This window comes from Aulonocara sp. 'chitande type north' Nkhata Bay, linkage group LG3 (genome assembly GCF_057382095.1).
Source record: "Aulonocara sp. 'chitande type north' Nkhata Bay isolate Kocher_YH1m ecotype deep benthic linkage group LG3, A_spYH_male_GT1.1, whole genome shotgun sequence".
NCBI classification, from domain to species: Eukaryota; Metazoa; Chordata; class Actinopteri; order Cichliformes; family Cichlidae; genus Aulonocara; species Aulonocara sp. 'chitande type north' Nkhata Bay.
Genome location: NC_141346.1, coordinates 48,731,540 through 48,745,930, shown reverse-complemented (window position 1 = coordinate 48,745,930; position 14,391 = coordinate 48,731,540). Strand labels below are relative to the sequence as shown.

The 14,391-nt window shown below is 43.0% G+C and overlaps 1 protein-coding gene across 2 annotated transcripts in view; it reads right to left on the bottom strand.

Moving 5' to 3' along the window:
• Positions 1 to 8,700, bottom strand: part of plcb3 (phospholipase C, beta 3 (phosphatidylinositol-specific)) — a 59,678-nt gene extending 50,978 nt beyond the window's left edge. For both annotated transcript variants that reach the window (XM_086284334.1, XM_086284327.1), the window contains exon 1: positions 7,942 to 8,700. In XM_086284334.1, coding sequence (XP_086140460.1) covers positions 7,942 to 8,040 — 99 coding nt within the window. In that variant the 5' untranslated portion in view covers positions 8,041 to 8,700. The remainder of the gene's footprint in view (positions 1 to 7,941) is intronic.
• Positions 8,701 to 14,391: the final 5,691 nt, after the last annotated feature.

Genomic DNA, 14,391 nt, shown 5'->3' with positions numbered 1-14,391 from the left:
TCATTGTGAAACCCTGGTTTGCATCTCCAGCATCGTTAGAATTCAGCGTTGAGACATGAACAGCAAAGGGTCTATTTGAAAACGGAAAGGAAGCGTGGCTCGACAATATCTGATCTTGTTTTCAGAAAGCAAAGATCACCCTAGAATGCTGTGGCAGATATTTCCTATCAGAGCTGCAGCGTGCGACTGGATACGGTCAGGCTGAAATGCAAACCTTTACAAGAAGGTTCAGCTGATAACAGTTTTACTTTCATTTAACATGCTAATAGATTTCTTGCTTAATAGATTATGAGTAATGAGCAATTCAGGATACATTAAAAACTAAACTATAAAAACTTCTCTTATCCAACGCAATGGATGCACACTGATTGGGACAATTATTTAGGAAAATGATGGTTGTGTGTTGAAAAAGGTTGACTTTCATTGGCTATAAGGTGAAATTCAAATAAGCCAAAGTGCAGACTATGTGCATTTCTCTTCATTTTTTAAGCTGAAAATACAACTCAGTACTACAAATAGACATCCCATCCCCCCAGTAAGCAACTGAATATCGTCTTGGAGGCAATACCCCCCCTCAGTCACTTCCAATATTGTCTCCATTTGGCACGATCAGCCGTACTGGCATTAGCATATACGAACTTCGCAAAAAAACTCAAACTGTTAGAGCAATTTTTCAGACATTTTTGAAAACGCTTTCATTCCTGATGTTTTGATACAACAGGTTCCAAGTATTTAAAAACTACTCATGTGACATTTCTCACAATATTGTTTTACATGGGTGTTTTACATGGGAGTTCCGCAAGGAAACGTTTTCGGTCAACTGCCTTTTTTTTTTTTTCTAAAGTTTTTAAGTACTTAAAACCTGAGTAAGTAATTGTTTTATATGTTTTTGATGCAGTGACTTTTTTCTTCTAAAACACACCCTGTTCTTTAGACCTTTAGCAACACAAGTGTTAGAACTCTAATCCCTTGAAAATTATGAACAAAATTTTAAAAAGGAACTCAAAAAACATCTATAACAACATGTCACAACATCTCACCCAGCCTCTGTTAGTTATATAGATGCAACAAATTCCTCCTGCCTCCCATTTTGGTGTCTGACCTCAAAGGAACTCGCTAAACCACTACAGGAGTGTGATTACACCGAGCTCACCTTCCTTCCTCCTCTCTGCCTTTGCTGACTTCCTGTAACATGTCTTGTCATGCTACCACCACCTGCACTACAGCAAAATAGTTTGATGTAATAACCAAAATATGAATCAATCATGCCTGAATTAGTTTTCAGGCATGAACTCCAGGGGAGGGGTGAGACTCGGGTTTGGATGGTGTTCATAGCTGCCCATTTTTCACATGTAGAGCACAACAGAAGACATTCTCACTCCTGGAAATGATATGTAGGGTAGGGCATGCCGGGGGGCAGGACACATGATACTGTCTTGGTTGCTGTGAAATCTCTGGATGATTAGCTGCTCTATCCTCACATGTGCAACTGGACATCATCCAGACTATAGGTAGCTGGCAGCTTGAAGATCAGTCCTTCAGAATGCATCAAAAGTGTTTATTTAGACATGCAATTTCTGTTGGGCAATCTCTAAAAAAAAACCTCAGGAGGGCCACAGTGCATGGATGATTGCAGCTATATAAAAACAGCTCTATAGAGCTAATGGAGGCCAAAAACTTTAAAGTGGTTCTGTTATATTATTTTTTTTATTTTGTCATGTATAGACTAATGTCTAATTAAAAAAAGACTAATGACTATGTCTTTTTTTTTAATCCATTTCTTTGTACATAATTTTAATCTCTTGGAAAATCCAGTTGATTGATTGGTCGGTTGATTGGTCTTAGTCAGTGGTAAGATTCATGATTTGATTATCAAATAAAAATGCACTCGACTGCACTCTCAAGCCAGTGGTGTCAGAGCACAAAAAACAGTGCGAGTGCAACATTGGCATGAGTGCCACCGTGCGTCATCCTGGATGCTGCCGCGCATGTTTGAGCTGTTGATGTTGTCTTGGACATCCATGAGCGCATCATGTCTGGTCTGATAGGCTTCTGTGAATATCTGACTGGACAGAGGCAATGTGATGAGGTGCTCCAGCATGTACACCGAACACTATGCCCGTTTCACCAGCACAATGGCCAACGATCAGGAGTTTATCCAGATGATTGCTTGGCCAGCATTTAGTCTCAGTAGGTTTTCTGTTGAACACGCCAGAACATGCTGGGTCATAACCAAGTTTTAGGCTGCACTTATCCAGGAATGGAGAGCAATGCTTCAACAACAGATCCAGACAGTTTTGCAGTCCACGTGCTATCGTCACATGCATAAGAGCCCATGCCTCACATTAAACTTATAGTGTTGGTCTATAAAATCTATTTAAAACACAAACTACAGTTTTCTTTTGACTAGCACATACTGTTGCCATGGTGGGTGCTTATATTAAGCACTTATAGGGGGAGGAAGCTACAATGGCTTGTTTCAGACAAAGGACGAGGGGGCTGCACCAAGGTTTCATAGTTTTGCACGAGTAGAAAAACTTTTATTTCGTCAACAAATAAAAATGAGATGAAAACATTCCAGAGAGACGAGATCCAATCTCTCACCAGTAAACCTTTACACTTTATATTTTAGTCAGATGAATCGACTTTAGATCAAGTCTACTATAATTTTATGATATTTAGTTGAGTAAAAATGTAAAATTTAAACAGTTAAATTATGACTGAAACACAATAACATTACAGTCAAAAGACTATGACTTAAAAAATATATAATTATAGTCGGAATTAACACAGATAAGCATTATTTTAAACAACGAATCATGCAAAGCTACTCTGAGAGGTTATTATAATCAGACCAACGCCATTTTCAGTTGATTTTCTAAACTAAGCACTAAACAGCCTGCAGATATGATGGAGGTATTGAGCTCTTGGCAAGTAAGCAAATAAGAATATTTCCAGAATTCAAACTATTGCTTTAACAACCTGAACGGGAATGGGGTATTATAACTGAGCAGACCACGGAGTCATTAAAATTAAACAGACTCACAATCATCCAAATATCATATTTGGCTTTTGATATGATGTTTAACTTTCATGACTTTATCCAAAGCACACAGAAGTGTACTTCAAACTAGATTAGAGTAATGGCAACCGCAGAAAGAAACGCCTAGATGGAATTTCTGAATTGTGAACAAGTGCTGGCTGTCAGTTTGGTTTGCCAGCACGGTCCTGATAAACACAGAGGACAACAGCAGCTTTAAGTTTCTTCAGCTGTCACCAAGATTATAGTTCTGCGCCCCTATAAGTGAACTGCTGTGCAGTATTTCAAGTCTGACAAAATAATCCCAACCAGATTGTGGGAAATGAGCCCAAAAAGCAAGCATTTTATGGTCCAGCGTGCTTCACTCAATTTACAGGGTTTTGAAATGGAGCCAAAACCTGTAATCCCAAAATGATGCCAGGTTCCCAAACCTCTGTACAATTAATGAGCAACTTGTGATTCCATGGGACTTTGTTTACAAGCCCAAGTCTGCTTGTAATTATGCAACGTGAATATAAACAAGTCCACAAATTTCGGAAAAAGTCTACTTGGCCTATTCATTTTGGTAATGACCAAAGCGAACATGGAAGCGTGTGCTCTAAAAACAAGACAGAAAAAAAAAGAAAAATCGATTGAATGAAACGTGCAAACACTCTGCATAAGAGGCAAATGTTAATGCTGTTAAAGTTATTTCTTTTTTTTCTTTTTTTAATTGACTCTTAAGATTCATATCAGCACACTGACAGCGATCCAAGCAACTCTGTGGACAAACTGTCTGTCTCTGTTTGTTTAATTGGCTGTTTAGGAGGAATTTTAACCAAATTCCAGTTGGAATTTGTCTAAATTGAATTGTGGCCAGGCTGCAGAGGGCAGAGCAGCTGCAATGGTACAGTCAACAGACGGACCAAGGGAGAGTGAAGGAAAATGGTTTGGCTCTGGAGCCTTTACAACAAGCTCAAACAGGAAGTCATTCAACACAAAACGCACGCCCATGACAAAACAACCACGCGTGCACACAGAGCACGTGCGCTTGTGTGTGTGCGGACGAGCCCGATCGCAGACGAAAGAGGGTCAGTTTGGAACACATTCCTTCCTCCCCCGAGCATGAGTCAGTATTTGTGTGTGTGTGTGTGTCATTTGATGTGCCTACAGCAGACTTCCTAAAGGCCATTCAGAAACAGAGCTAAAGAAATCTAAAAACAATAAAAGTGGAAGAGAATACAGCAGCTGAATGGGTGACGTGTGTGAAATACAAGAGAGATGAATTAACGGAGGAAAGAAAGAGAGCGAGGCTGAAGCTTGAAGGGATGGTGAGGGAAGAACAGGATAAAAATCAGAGACATGTTGGGGAGGGACAAAGTAATGAGGAAGAGAGGAAAAGAGGGGGGTCGAATGAGGGTTTTTCATATAAACAAACTGTACCGCCCTCAGGCACTTTCTGTATATGTGTGTGTTTCCTAATGCTTATCTCAGTTTGCTAAGTACTTAAAGGAATACACCAAGTCTGTGACACAGCTGGCTTAAAACTTTGGCGAACATCACTCTGAGAAGAGAAAAATCACATTCAATATTCTTAAATATCGCAGTTAATAAATGACAAGCAACCACCAATAGTTACAAAACTACTGGCTCGCTATTATTTTGGATTCACGCTCAATTTAAAGCAGATGACGTCCAGTTTAAACACACCTCTGAGGCTTTAAATCTGGAAAGCTGCATCGTTCTGTTTCTGTGTCGGAAAAGCAAAAAAAAAAACCAACTTTTAAATCAAACACAATCAAATCAAAGCCGCACGCCTACATTTTCTTGTTTCCATTCCTAAACTTTGAAATATATTAATTATCTGACTGAAATGATTTTTATATTAGTACAATCAGGATGACTGTATGTTGGGTGGGTCATTTTTGCCTGATTAAATGTTCAAAGACGCTGTGACAAAAGACTTTAAAGCCTTTTTGTTATTTCCCAGTAAAGATGAGGGCGGCTCTTTGTGCGAAAACAAAACATAACAAAAGAAAAAAAGAAGGGAAAATAATTCAACAAAAATACTGATATTTCAAACATTAATTGAAATATCAGTGTCGACTCATAAGCGGTGCATTTCTTCATTTTTTAAAAAGTGTAACCACAGGAAAACTTTGGGGCAACTGCGCCCCGAAGACCTTACTAATCGGAAGGTCGGTGGTTCATTTCCCGGCTCCTCCGGCGTCTGCATGTTGAAGTGTCCCGGGGAAAGTTAATGAACCTCAAATTGCCCCATTGAATCCTTCAGAGTGTGTGTTAGGAAGTACTTAAAGGCATAGAGTACAGCGCAGTGGGAATGGGCTTTGAGCGGTCGGTCAGTGCAGGATTCTGCAGACCTCAGCTGGGCTGCCATGTTCTTTTTAGAGAGAATAAGCTTTCTCCTGGCAACCCTTCCAAACAAAACACACTTCTTCAGTCTTTTTCTAATTGTACTGTAGTGAGCTTTGAACATTTGTAATGCTAACTGAGGCCTGTAGACTCTGAGATGTAACAGAGTTTCTGCATTGCACTGCACAGTCTGACCTTGGGGTGAATTTGCTGGGATGTAGTTTCCTGTGGAGACTGTGTTACCCTTAACGCACACCTAAATGCTCCAGATCACTAAACTGCCAAAGCATCTGCTTTTATTCAAATGAAAATACCACTCCACTAACCATTTTGTCATTTACTAGTCCAAATATGCAAAATGTGCTTCTTCTTGAAGAGTTTCTTGCAATGGATAAATAAAACTCATCTTATCTTGTGTCTGGGACAAATAAAGGCATCAATTTGGAGACAACTGAAAGAAAATGAATGCTGACTAACTGCTTTAAAACTGGTAACCTTCGTTTTTCCAGCTGTTTATTCTCTAAAACATTAGCGAACCGGCGTGTGTGTTATCTGTCCACTCAAGATGCCCATTTTGTCCCACTCGTACGGCAACGATGCCCAATGTACAATAACAGGCAGCTTCAAATCCTGCCATCGTAAAGCTGACACCAGATAATGTTTATATGTTGATTTTGGTGAAATAACTTGCTATAAAACGGCTGTTTGCTTTAGCCCTATATTAAAACGAGAGGAAGGTGCAGCAGCGCAAAACACACACTAACTCTTCGTGTTTTGTTAGAGAACGAACGGAAATCAAAGGGAGTAAGTTCAACAGCAGTTTGTCAGCCTTGAAGTTATTGCTGAAAGAATGCGGAGCTGAAAATATGCACAAAAAATACCAAACTTTTACTTGCTTTAACGCAGCATTTATCGTGCTGTGTGGAAAGGGAGGAAACTGAGATGCTCGTTGACTCTCTGCTGGCTAATTAGAAGCATCTTTTTCACTCACAGTCTGACTGTGTGAAAGAAGCCGACCCGTGTTCCTGAATAAAAGCACCGAGTCTCTCGCTTTCTTTAAATATTAATTCAGTCTGTTTCATGTCTAAGAACCTTTCTGGACACCGACTAGCCGGAGGCTTTAATCTCCAAACTCTCAACCACAGTCTCACTTCGCGATGCCAATTTTAATCCTCAGAGCAAACGTGCAGAGCGCTCCTCTGCACGTTTTAGTAGCAACAGGCCCTCTTGCGTCGCCGTAACTCACTTGTTGACAGGAAGGGAAAAAAAACGGAAAACAGAGAGGAGCGAGAGACAGACAAGGGCACGCACATATTTGTAAGTGTTCACACACTTAATAAGCGGTATAACCATTTCCTGGGAATTCCCTTTGAGAGACAGAGAAACAGAAAGCTAGTGTGTGAGAGAAGGGAAGGAAATCAAAGGGAGTTCAATGTGTTGCGTGACGAGACACTTTCCATGAAGGCCTGAAACATACACACACCATTTTATTGTGATGACATGTCGGGCTGTGTTGCTTATAAGTTGTCTTACTTTCAAACACTCTTGTGGTTCTTTTTCTTTTTTTTCACCCTGTTAAATTGCACTTGGCTGAAAGTTTCTCTGCGTCTTGTGTGTCAACACAACTGCACCATGTCTGCAAAGTGCTGCTATGATAACGGCTTTATTGGAGCTACACACCTGCCCGGCAGCGAGATTGTTGATGACCTGCACCGCACATGGATAAACACACTGTGGTGTACACAGTGCGAGCAGCTGTAATATAAATCCAACACACAGGGCCTGCAGACTGAGCCCTTCAGTCAGCCACTCCGTTAATCATTGATGGACGCCCAGACACATGGACACCCCCCCACCCCACACACACACACACAGGTCAGTGACACAGGCTGGTGTGTGTTTAGGTTTCCCCGTACACACTTCAGAAACAAGCAGAAACCAGAGGGGAGAATTCATCACAGAAAGAAAGAAACAAAAACAACATTGATTCCAAATAGATGCAAGTCCTGCAGAGACAGGTGCCTTCTTCCTTAATCCCCTGGGAAACGGAGGGAAGGTGGTGCAGAGGTGGGAAGGAAGAAGAGGGAGGGGAGTGTGTGTGTGTGAGTGAGTGAGTGAGTGAGTGAGAGAGAGAGAAAAGCCCAGGGGGAAACCGGCTTGACAAGAATTCAGCACAACACTCACATTCAAGCACAGACTACATGGGGAACTTTTTTTTGGCTGGAGTATCTGATTAACGCACACATTTGCAAATAAAGTGCGCTGCTGTGTTGAGCACAGACTGTGCACATACACCTGTAAATACATTATTACATCTGTGTCTACATCTCAGCCACACACGCACGCGCGCACGCACAGGCACGCGCGACAGTGGGCCTACTGTCAAAACTGTCATGTTGTCCCTTGTCGTGTCTTTTTAGTCAAAGCGTGCCGCATCAGGACGGCCGATCGCGCTCGTGTCGCTTCAAGGTCTTTTGCGACACGCAAACATAAATGGCACACTATTATGCGTTTGCTCTGAAGGAAACTTTCAGACATTTCATTCTCACCTCGTCCCACTTGACGAATTTGCCGCCCTTCTTCAGCTCTTCGTGGACGGCCACGGGTTTCAGCTGCAGCGCGTGGACTCCCGGCTTGGCCCCGGCCATGACAAGGGACTCCCAGCCCGGGTGCCAACGCCTAAACCCCGGCTACGGCGACTTGGAACTCCTCGGAAGGAACAGAAGGCTCTTCCTTCCTGCACTTCCAGCCCCAGAGCTTCTTTTACTGTTCTTCTTCTTCTTCTTTTTCCGGGGAGAGGGTTAATTGAAACACCGAGCGAGGAAGGCAGGGAGGGAGGTTCTTAAAAGTCAGGCACTGTCCTTAAAAGTTAGCGAGCCTCCCCGAGAGTTTGAAGAACATGAGTAAAATCCAGACTAAAGACAGGACTCGGGTTGTTTCAGTGCGCACCGCCGCCGCCGTGTCTTGTCCGCGTCCACGCAAAGCGGTGACGCGCCTATAATTCCACTTTTTAAAAATTATAAGCTTTGATTCATATATTTGTTTATTTGTGCAGAATCCTTTAATCACGCACTTGAGCCCTTGGAGAGATCCTTTCCTTCCTTCCTTCCTTCCATCTGGTCGACCCCTCTCTCCTCTCCCTCTCGTTCCACTACCAACTTTCTCTGCTTCCTCTCTCTCTCCCTTGTCGCCTCCGACGCGTTTTTTTTCTTCTTCTCTCCTCCTCCTCTCCTCCCTGCATGTTTTCTGTAGGAAAAAAAAGAGAGGATTTTTGAGAGGAGAGAGGGACGGCGTCAGATAGCGCTGAGTGAATGAGAATGGGGTGGAGGGAGGGGGGGTGTAGTAAAATGGGTGTGTTTTAATTCAGTTCCTCTGCCTGCTTCTCTGTCTCCTCTGTACAGCATGCATGCAACAAAAGCTCAGAGAACACGGTCCAGCATATCACATATATGCACGATTGTTCCTGTTCCATGATTCAGCATCTCCAAATCTCCCCAACTCCATTCAATCCTAACTCTGCTTCCATTACACTGGGAGACCTGGAAGTGTCATATTTAAAAAATAATGACCCTTTTTTAGACAGTTTGGTCCCTTATTTGAAGTAAATCTACAAACTTCCCATCGTGCAAATTCAAACTGTCTTCCGTTAACGTTATGCTTTTCCCTACATTTACCTCTAAGTTCATATAAAACATGGCCAAGGTCACGGTAAGGTCATCTCAGGCTCTTCTTGCTTTGAGCAAAGAAGCTCCGCCCAGCTAATGTTCCAAGTTTCTTTTTGCTAGGCTAGGGTAAACCAATCAGAACCCCCAAACCAACCACAGGCAGATGGCCGCCCCTCCCTGAGTCTAGTTTTGCCAGAGGTTTCTCCTTGTTAAAAGGAAGTTTTTCCTTCCCACTGTTGCCAAGTACTTGTTCATAGGGGGTCATTTGGGAGTTTCTCTCTATTACTGTAGGAACGTCTGTTTAGCACTTTGGCTGACACCCTATGTCTTTTAAATGTGCTATACAATTAAAGTTGACTTGATTTGACACTGTGTTGTTAGTGTTTAATGCCGAGCGGAAGACCACACCTATGGCCAATTTAGAATCACCAATTAAAATAGCATGCATGCCTTCAGAGTGTGAGACCGGAGTGATTCGGAAACTTCCCACACAGAAACACGCTAGCCAACCAGCAGCCCAGAATCTTCACCATACGTCACGCCATTCTGCTAATCTTTAAAAATCCTCCAAATAAAACAACATAAAGGGAAAAGAAATCCCTCTTGTTTTCTCCGTGCGTACAGAGAGGACACAAACATTTTCTCTTTTGAGCAAAGACAGAAGAGTGACACAAACTATTGCTCTGAGGCACGGGGCAAGGAAAGCTGGGTACTGACGTAAGAGGAATAAAATATTGTGTAAGGCCGTTTTTCATTAAATATCACAGGCGCACGTAGGTCCCCCATGAAAATATTAGAGACATTTCCTGTAGTTCACTGCAGGGTGCAAAAGCAATCACCAAGTTCTTTTCATTCTGAATTACTCTCGCCTTCGAGTGCTTTAAGTCTGCTTCTTTGTTGACACTGATAGATTGCCTGCACAGTCAGCAGTGTTATTAAAAGACAGTATCACTGTTATTGGAAATGCATAGTAATCAGCTTAAGAGGTGATTTTGGAGCAATGAGTGGTCCTGTAACTCAGGAAGTTGGAATGCGCCATTAAGGACGGGCTCAAGATAACAAATCTGCGTTCCAGAAACAGGAAATAAATCCGAGGACTGGCAGGTGAGGTAACTGAAGATCTTTTCCCCCCTCCCCTCCTCCAGATCAGTGGCAGCGTATCATGTTTAAAGAAGCATGAGAGCAACGGAGGTGGCACAGTTAGAGCACGGGCCTGTCCAAATCCTGCTGCCAAGCAACGTTTGGCTCCTCATAAAAAAGTGCTCCAGAGCAACTGATGTTTTTTAAAATTGTTTCTTTTTTTTGGCAACTATTGACATTTTCAACTCCTCTAACTACGCTGGGCAAGAATGTGAGATATGCTGCAGCTTGCTGACTGACAGCAATTGAGTCTTGTGTGTGCGTTTCCTTGAAATCAAAAATCATGACCCTGAATGAGGCACACTTTCTGTACAGCATCTTGCATGACACCACACAAACACAGGGAGGATTGATGCATGTGCATTCTTTCTGCAGTGCAGCACGCATGCATGAGCACGGGGCCGTGGCACATCTTCTGTGGGTTCACGCAAACAATGTTGGGTTGAGTCCTGCATTTGAAGCGTGGGCACCTGTGCTGTCAATAGGCCTCTCTCCACCTCCCACTCTCTGTTTCACCCAGTTCTCTTCCTCTGGCTGCCCTATCTTCTCCCTGCTAAACAAACTCCCTCTCTCCTCCTCACTATCTCATCTCTCATTCCAACAGGTGTCGCGCTCCCATTGGCTGCTGAGGCTTATCTGCAAAGAAAAAAAAATTAGGTAATGGAATTAGGTAACAAAACATGATAAAAGAGTGAATGCAGACGCTTACTTACATGCTTACATTGCATGTTTTCAAACTGTACCTGGAGTAAGATCAAGATCCTGGAGGGTGCTTCAGCCCTCAGGTCTCTGAAACAAAATCTCTCATGACCTAAAAACCACAAATAATGTGTGTATTGTGTATGAAGTGTGTGTGCGTGTGTCTAAGGTGAGACTAAACCTTAAACCTTTTCCTGTTAAAAGGGTGTTTTTCCTTCCCACTGTCACCATCTGCTTTCACATAGGGGTCACTGTTGGTCTTTATCTTGAGGCAACTGCCGTTGTGATTTGGCGTTATATAAATAAAACTGAAATTAAATTAAATTGCCCATCAACTACTTTAGAGGAAGAATAAAGGAAATTATGCAAAGGAGGACAGGCAAAGCACAAGGAAGTATCATTTGCTAAGAAGCGTGAAAAGGAAGGCGCAGAAATAGTGCGCATTGACTGGAAACGTAACTGCAGTGAGTCCGAGATCTAATCACGCTCAGGCATTTAGTTTTCATGCAACAAGGAAGTCGAAATCTTTATTCTTCCTTACTGTTTGGTTTACCCACAGTTAAACAAAAGAAAGCAAAGTTGAATATTTAGAGAGAAGGAAAATAAAGAAAGTGAAAGATGATCAAAATAGCTTCCTGATAAAGAGGGTTAAGAAAAGAGACCAAAAAAAGGCAACAGGAACAAAATAAGGGACGCATAGAAGAGATGTGGAGAACGGGAAGACCCCACCACCACCACCCAGATCTTTTCCCCTCTCAGTCTAGTAACAGCCAGATCTTTCTCTCCAACGCAAAGCAAAGAACTCACAAAGACACATTGTGCAAAGACACACAGGCATATTCACTGTCTCTCCGCACAGAAGCATATACAGTGCACAGACTAGCTTTAATGGGAAAGGCCTGACTCAGTCAACGGTAGCAGAGAAAACTTGATCAGATTACTGTTAACAGTGTAGCAGAGATTTTGGCCTGAAGATGCTGACGGTTCACTGGAGGCCGGACCCATCTGTCTCCACCACACCGCGGGGTTATTGTCAATGTGTTCTTGAGAAAAGCTATCATGTGGGCGTGTAGGCGATGTGCTGATTACAGTCCCGCCCCCCAACACCCCAAGAGGCATTCAGACACAATGCAGATTCACATTACAAGAACTTTGATTTACCTGTGGTGCAGCTCCATTCATTTGAGTCTACTCTTTCCAAATGAGATGAGAGCTCCCCAATGCCCCCAAGAGCTCCCTATGGGGGAATCCACTCATTTATTATAGATTACTGATCGCGAAGCCCATTTACAACTGCGATCTGATCTTATGATGCCATCTAGTGGCTGCACAGCAACACTACTGTCTCTTTTTGTTCATTGCAAGATTGATTGTGCAATAATTAGGAATGTGGACGTACTAGATCCAGCTATGCCTCACTTGTTAAGAGGATACAGGGCTGATACCTACCTGTGCACACCTCAATCACAGTAGCCTGTGTTAAGCACAGGTGTATTTGCACAGGTGAGTCAACACTGTGTACACAGCATACAGTAGAGGTTGCAAGGTTCTGCTTTGATTTATTACTTTGGCGGAGAGAGAAAAGGGAAAAGAGAGCAAGACTACTCCACAAAATTGCGGCAGTTATTGAAATAAATAGAAAAGCACCTTTTTTGTCGAATATTTATTTATTCAGGCAGTTAGTAAACCCAAAGGAGCTGGTCTGGGACATGTGCATTAAAACAAATAAGTCTTCTTAACCAGAGAGTTTCTCCCTGTGTCTGTCTCTGTGTTGCATCACAAAGCTGACCACACAGGAAAGAGCACGTCAACAGCTCCCCCACGTGGATGTCCTCTTTCAGAATCAGAATCAGAATCAGAAAGGGTTTTATTGCCAAATGTTGAGCAGGTTTACAACATTAGGAAATTGCTGCGGTGCTTAGTGCAAACATACTGTCATAAATAACGCTTAAATAGACATGAGAAAAAAAATAAGAATAAGAATTAAAAGTGCTAAGTAGATAGATATATACATGAGTGCAGGTGGTGATCAGTGCCAAACATGGAATGATGCAGTGAACACAGCGTAGGGTCATGTGTTAGTGGCGGGGACAGTCATATGGTTATTGTTCATGTGTCCAACTGCAGAGGGGAAGAAACTGTTCTTATGGCGAGAGGTTCTGGTGCGAATGGACCGGAGCCTCCTGCCTGAGGGGAGCAGGTCAAACAGACTGTGTCCAGGGTGAGAAGGGTCAGCTGAGATCCGAGCTGCACGCCCCAGTGTCCTGGAGGTGTACAGGTCCTGCAGAGATGGGAGTCTGCAGCCAATCACCTTCTCAGCAGAGCGCACAACACGCTGCAGTCTCTGTTTGTCCCTGATAGTGGCTCCAGCGTACCACACGGTGATGGAGGAGGTGAGGATGGACTGACTCGATGATTGCAGTGTAGAATTGCATCATCGTCCGTGTTGGCAGGTTGAATTTCTTCAGCTGCCTCAGGAAGTACATCCTCTGCTGGGCTTTCTTGATGACGGAGGTGATGGTGGGCTCCCACTTCAGGTCCTGGGTGATGGTGGTACCCAGGAAGCGGAATGAGTCCACAGAGGTGATGGGGGTGTCAGTCAGGATGATGGTGGGGAGTGGGGCTGTGTGCTTCCACAATAATCTCCACTGTCTTCTGGGCATTCAGCACCAGGTTGTTGTGGCTGCACCAGGACCCCAAACGTTCAAATCAAATCAAATCAAAATCAAATCAAATCAAATCACTTTTTATTGTCACATCACATGTGCAGGCACACTGGCACAGCACATGCGAGTGAAATTCTTGTGTGCGAGCCCCACAAGCAACAGAGATGTGCAAACACAACAACACAAACGAGCAAAATACAAGAATGGCCAACCTGAAACTAATAAATATATGTACAATATATAATAGTGTATGCATTTCTGGATGTGTATACTAAATATTTTCCTCTGTGTGTGTGTGTGTGTGTGTGTGTGTGTATACACATTTTTACAAATTAAATAGTAAAAAAATAAAATAAAATAATAATAATAATAATAAAATATATAAAATATACAGAGTTGAATATGTGCAAAACAAGTGGCATTTATATACAGTGTGGAGTGCATAATGTTGAAGTTCCAGTAGTGAAGCTGAGGTGTCTATGACGTGTTCAGCAGTCTGATGGCCTGGTGGAAGAAGCTGTCTCTCAGTCTGCTGGTACGGGACCGGATGCTGCAGAACCTCCTTCCTGATGGAAGCAGTCTGAACAGTTTATGGCTGGGGTGACTGGAGTCCTTGATGATCCTCCCCGCTTTCCTCAGGCAGCGCTTCCTGTAGATGTCTTGGAGGGAGGGAAGCTCACCTCCAATTATCCGTTCAGAGCACCGCACTACTCGCTGGAGAGCTTTGCAGTTGTAGGCGGTGCTGTTGCCATACCAGGTGGTGATGCATCCAGTGAGGATGCTCTCAATGGCACAGCGATAGAAGGTCCTGAGGATGCGGGGGCTCATG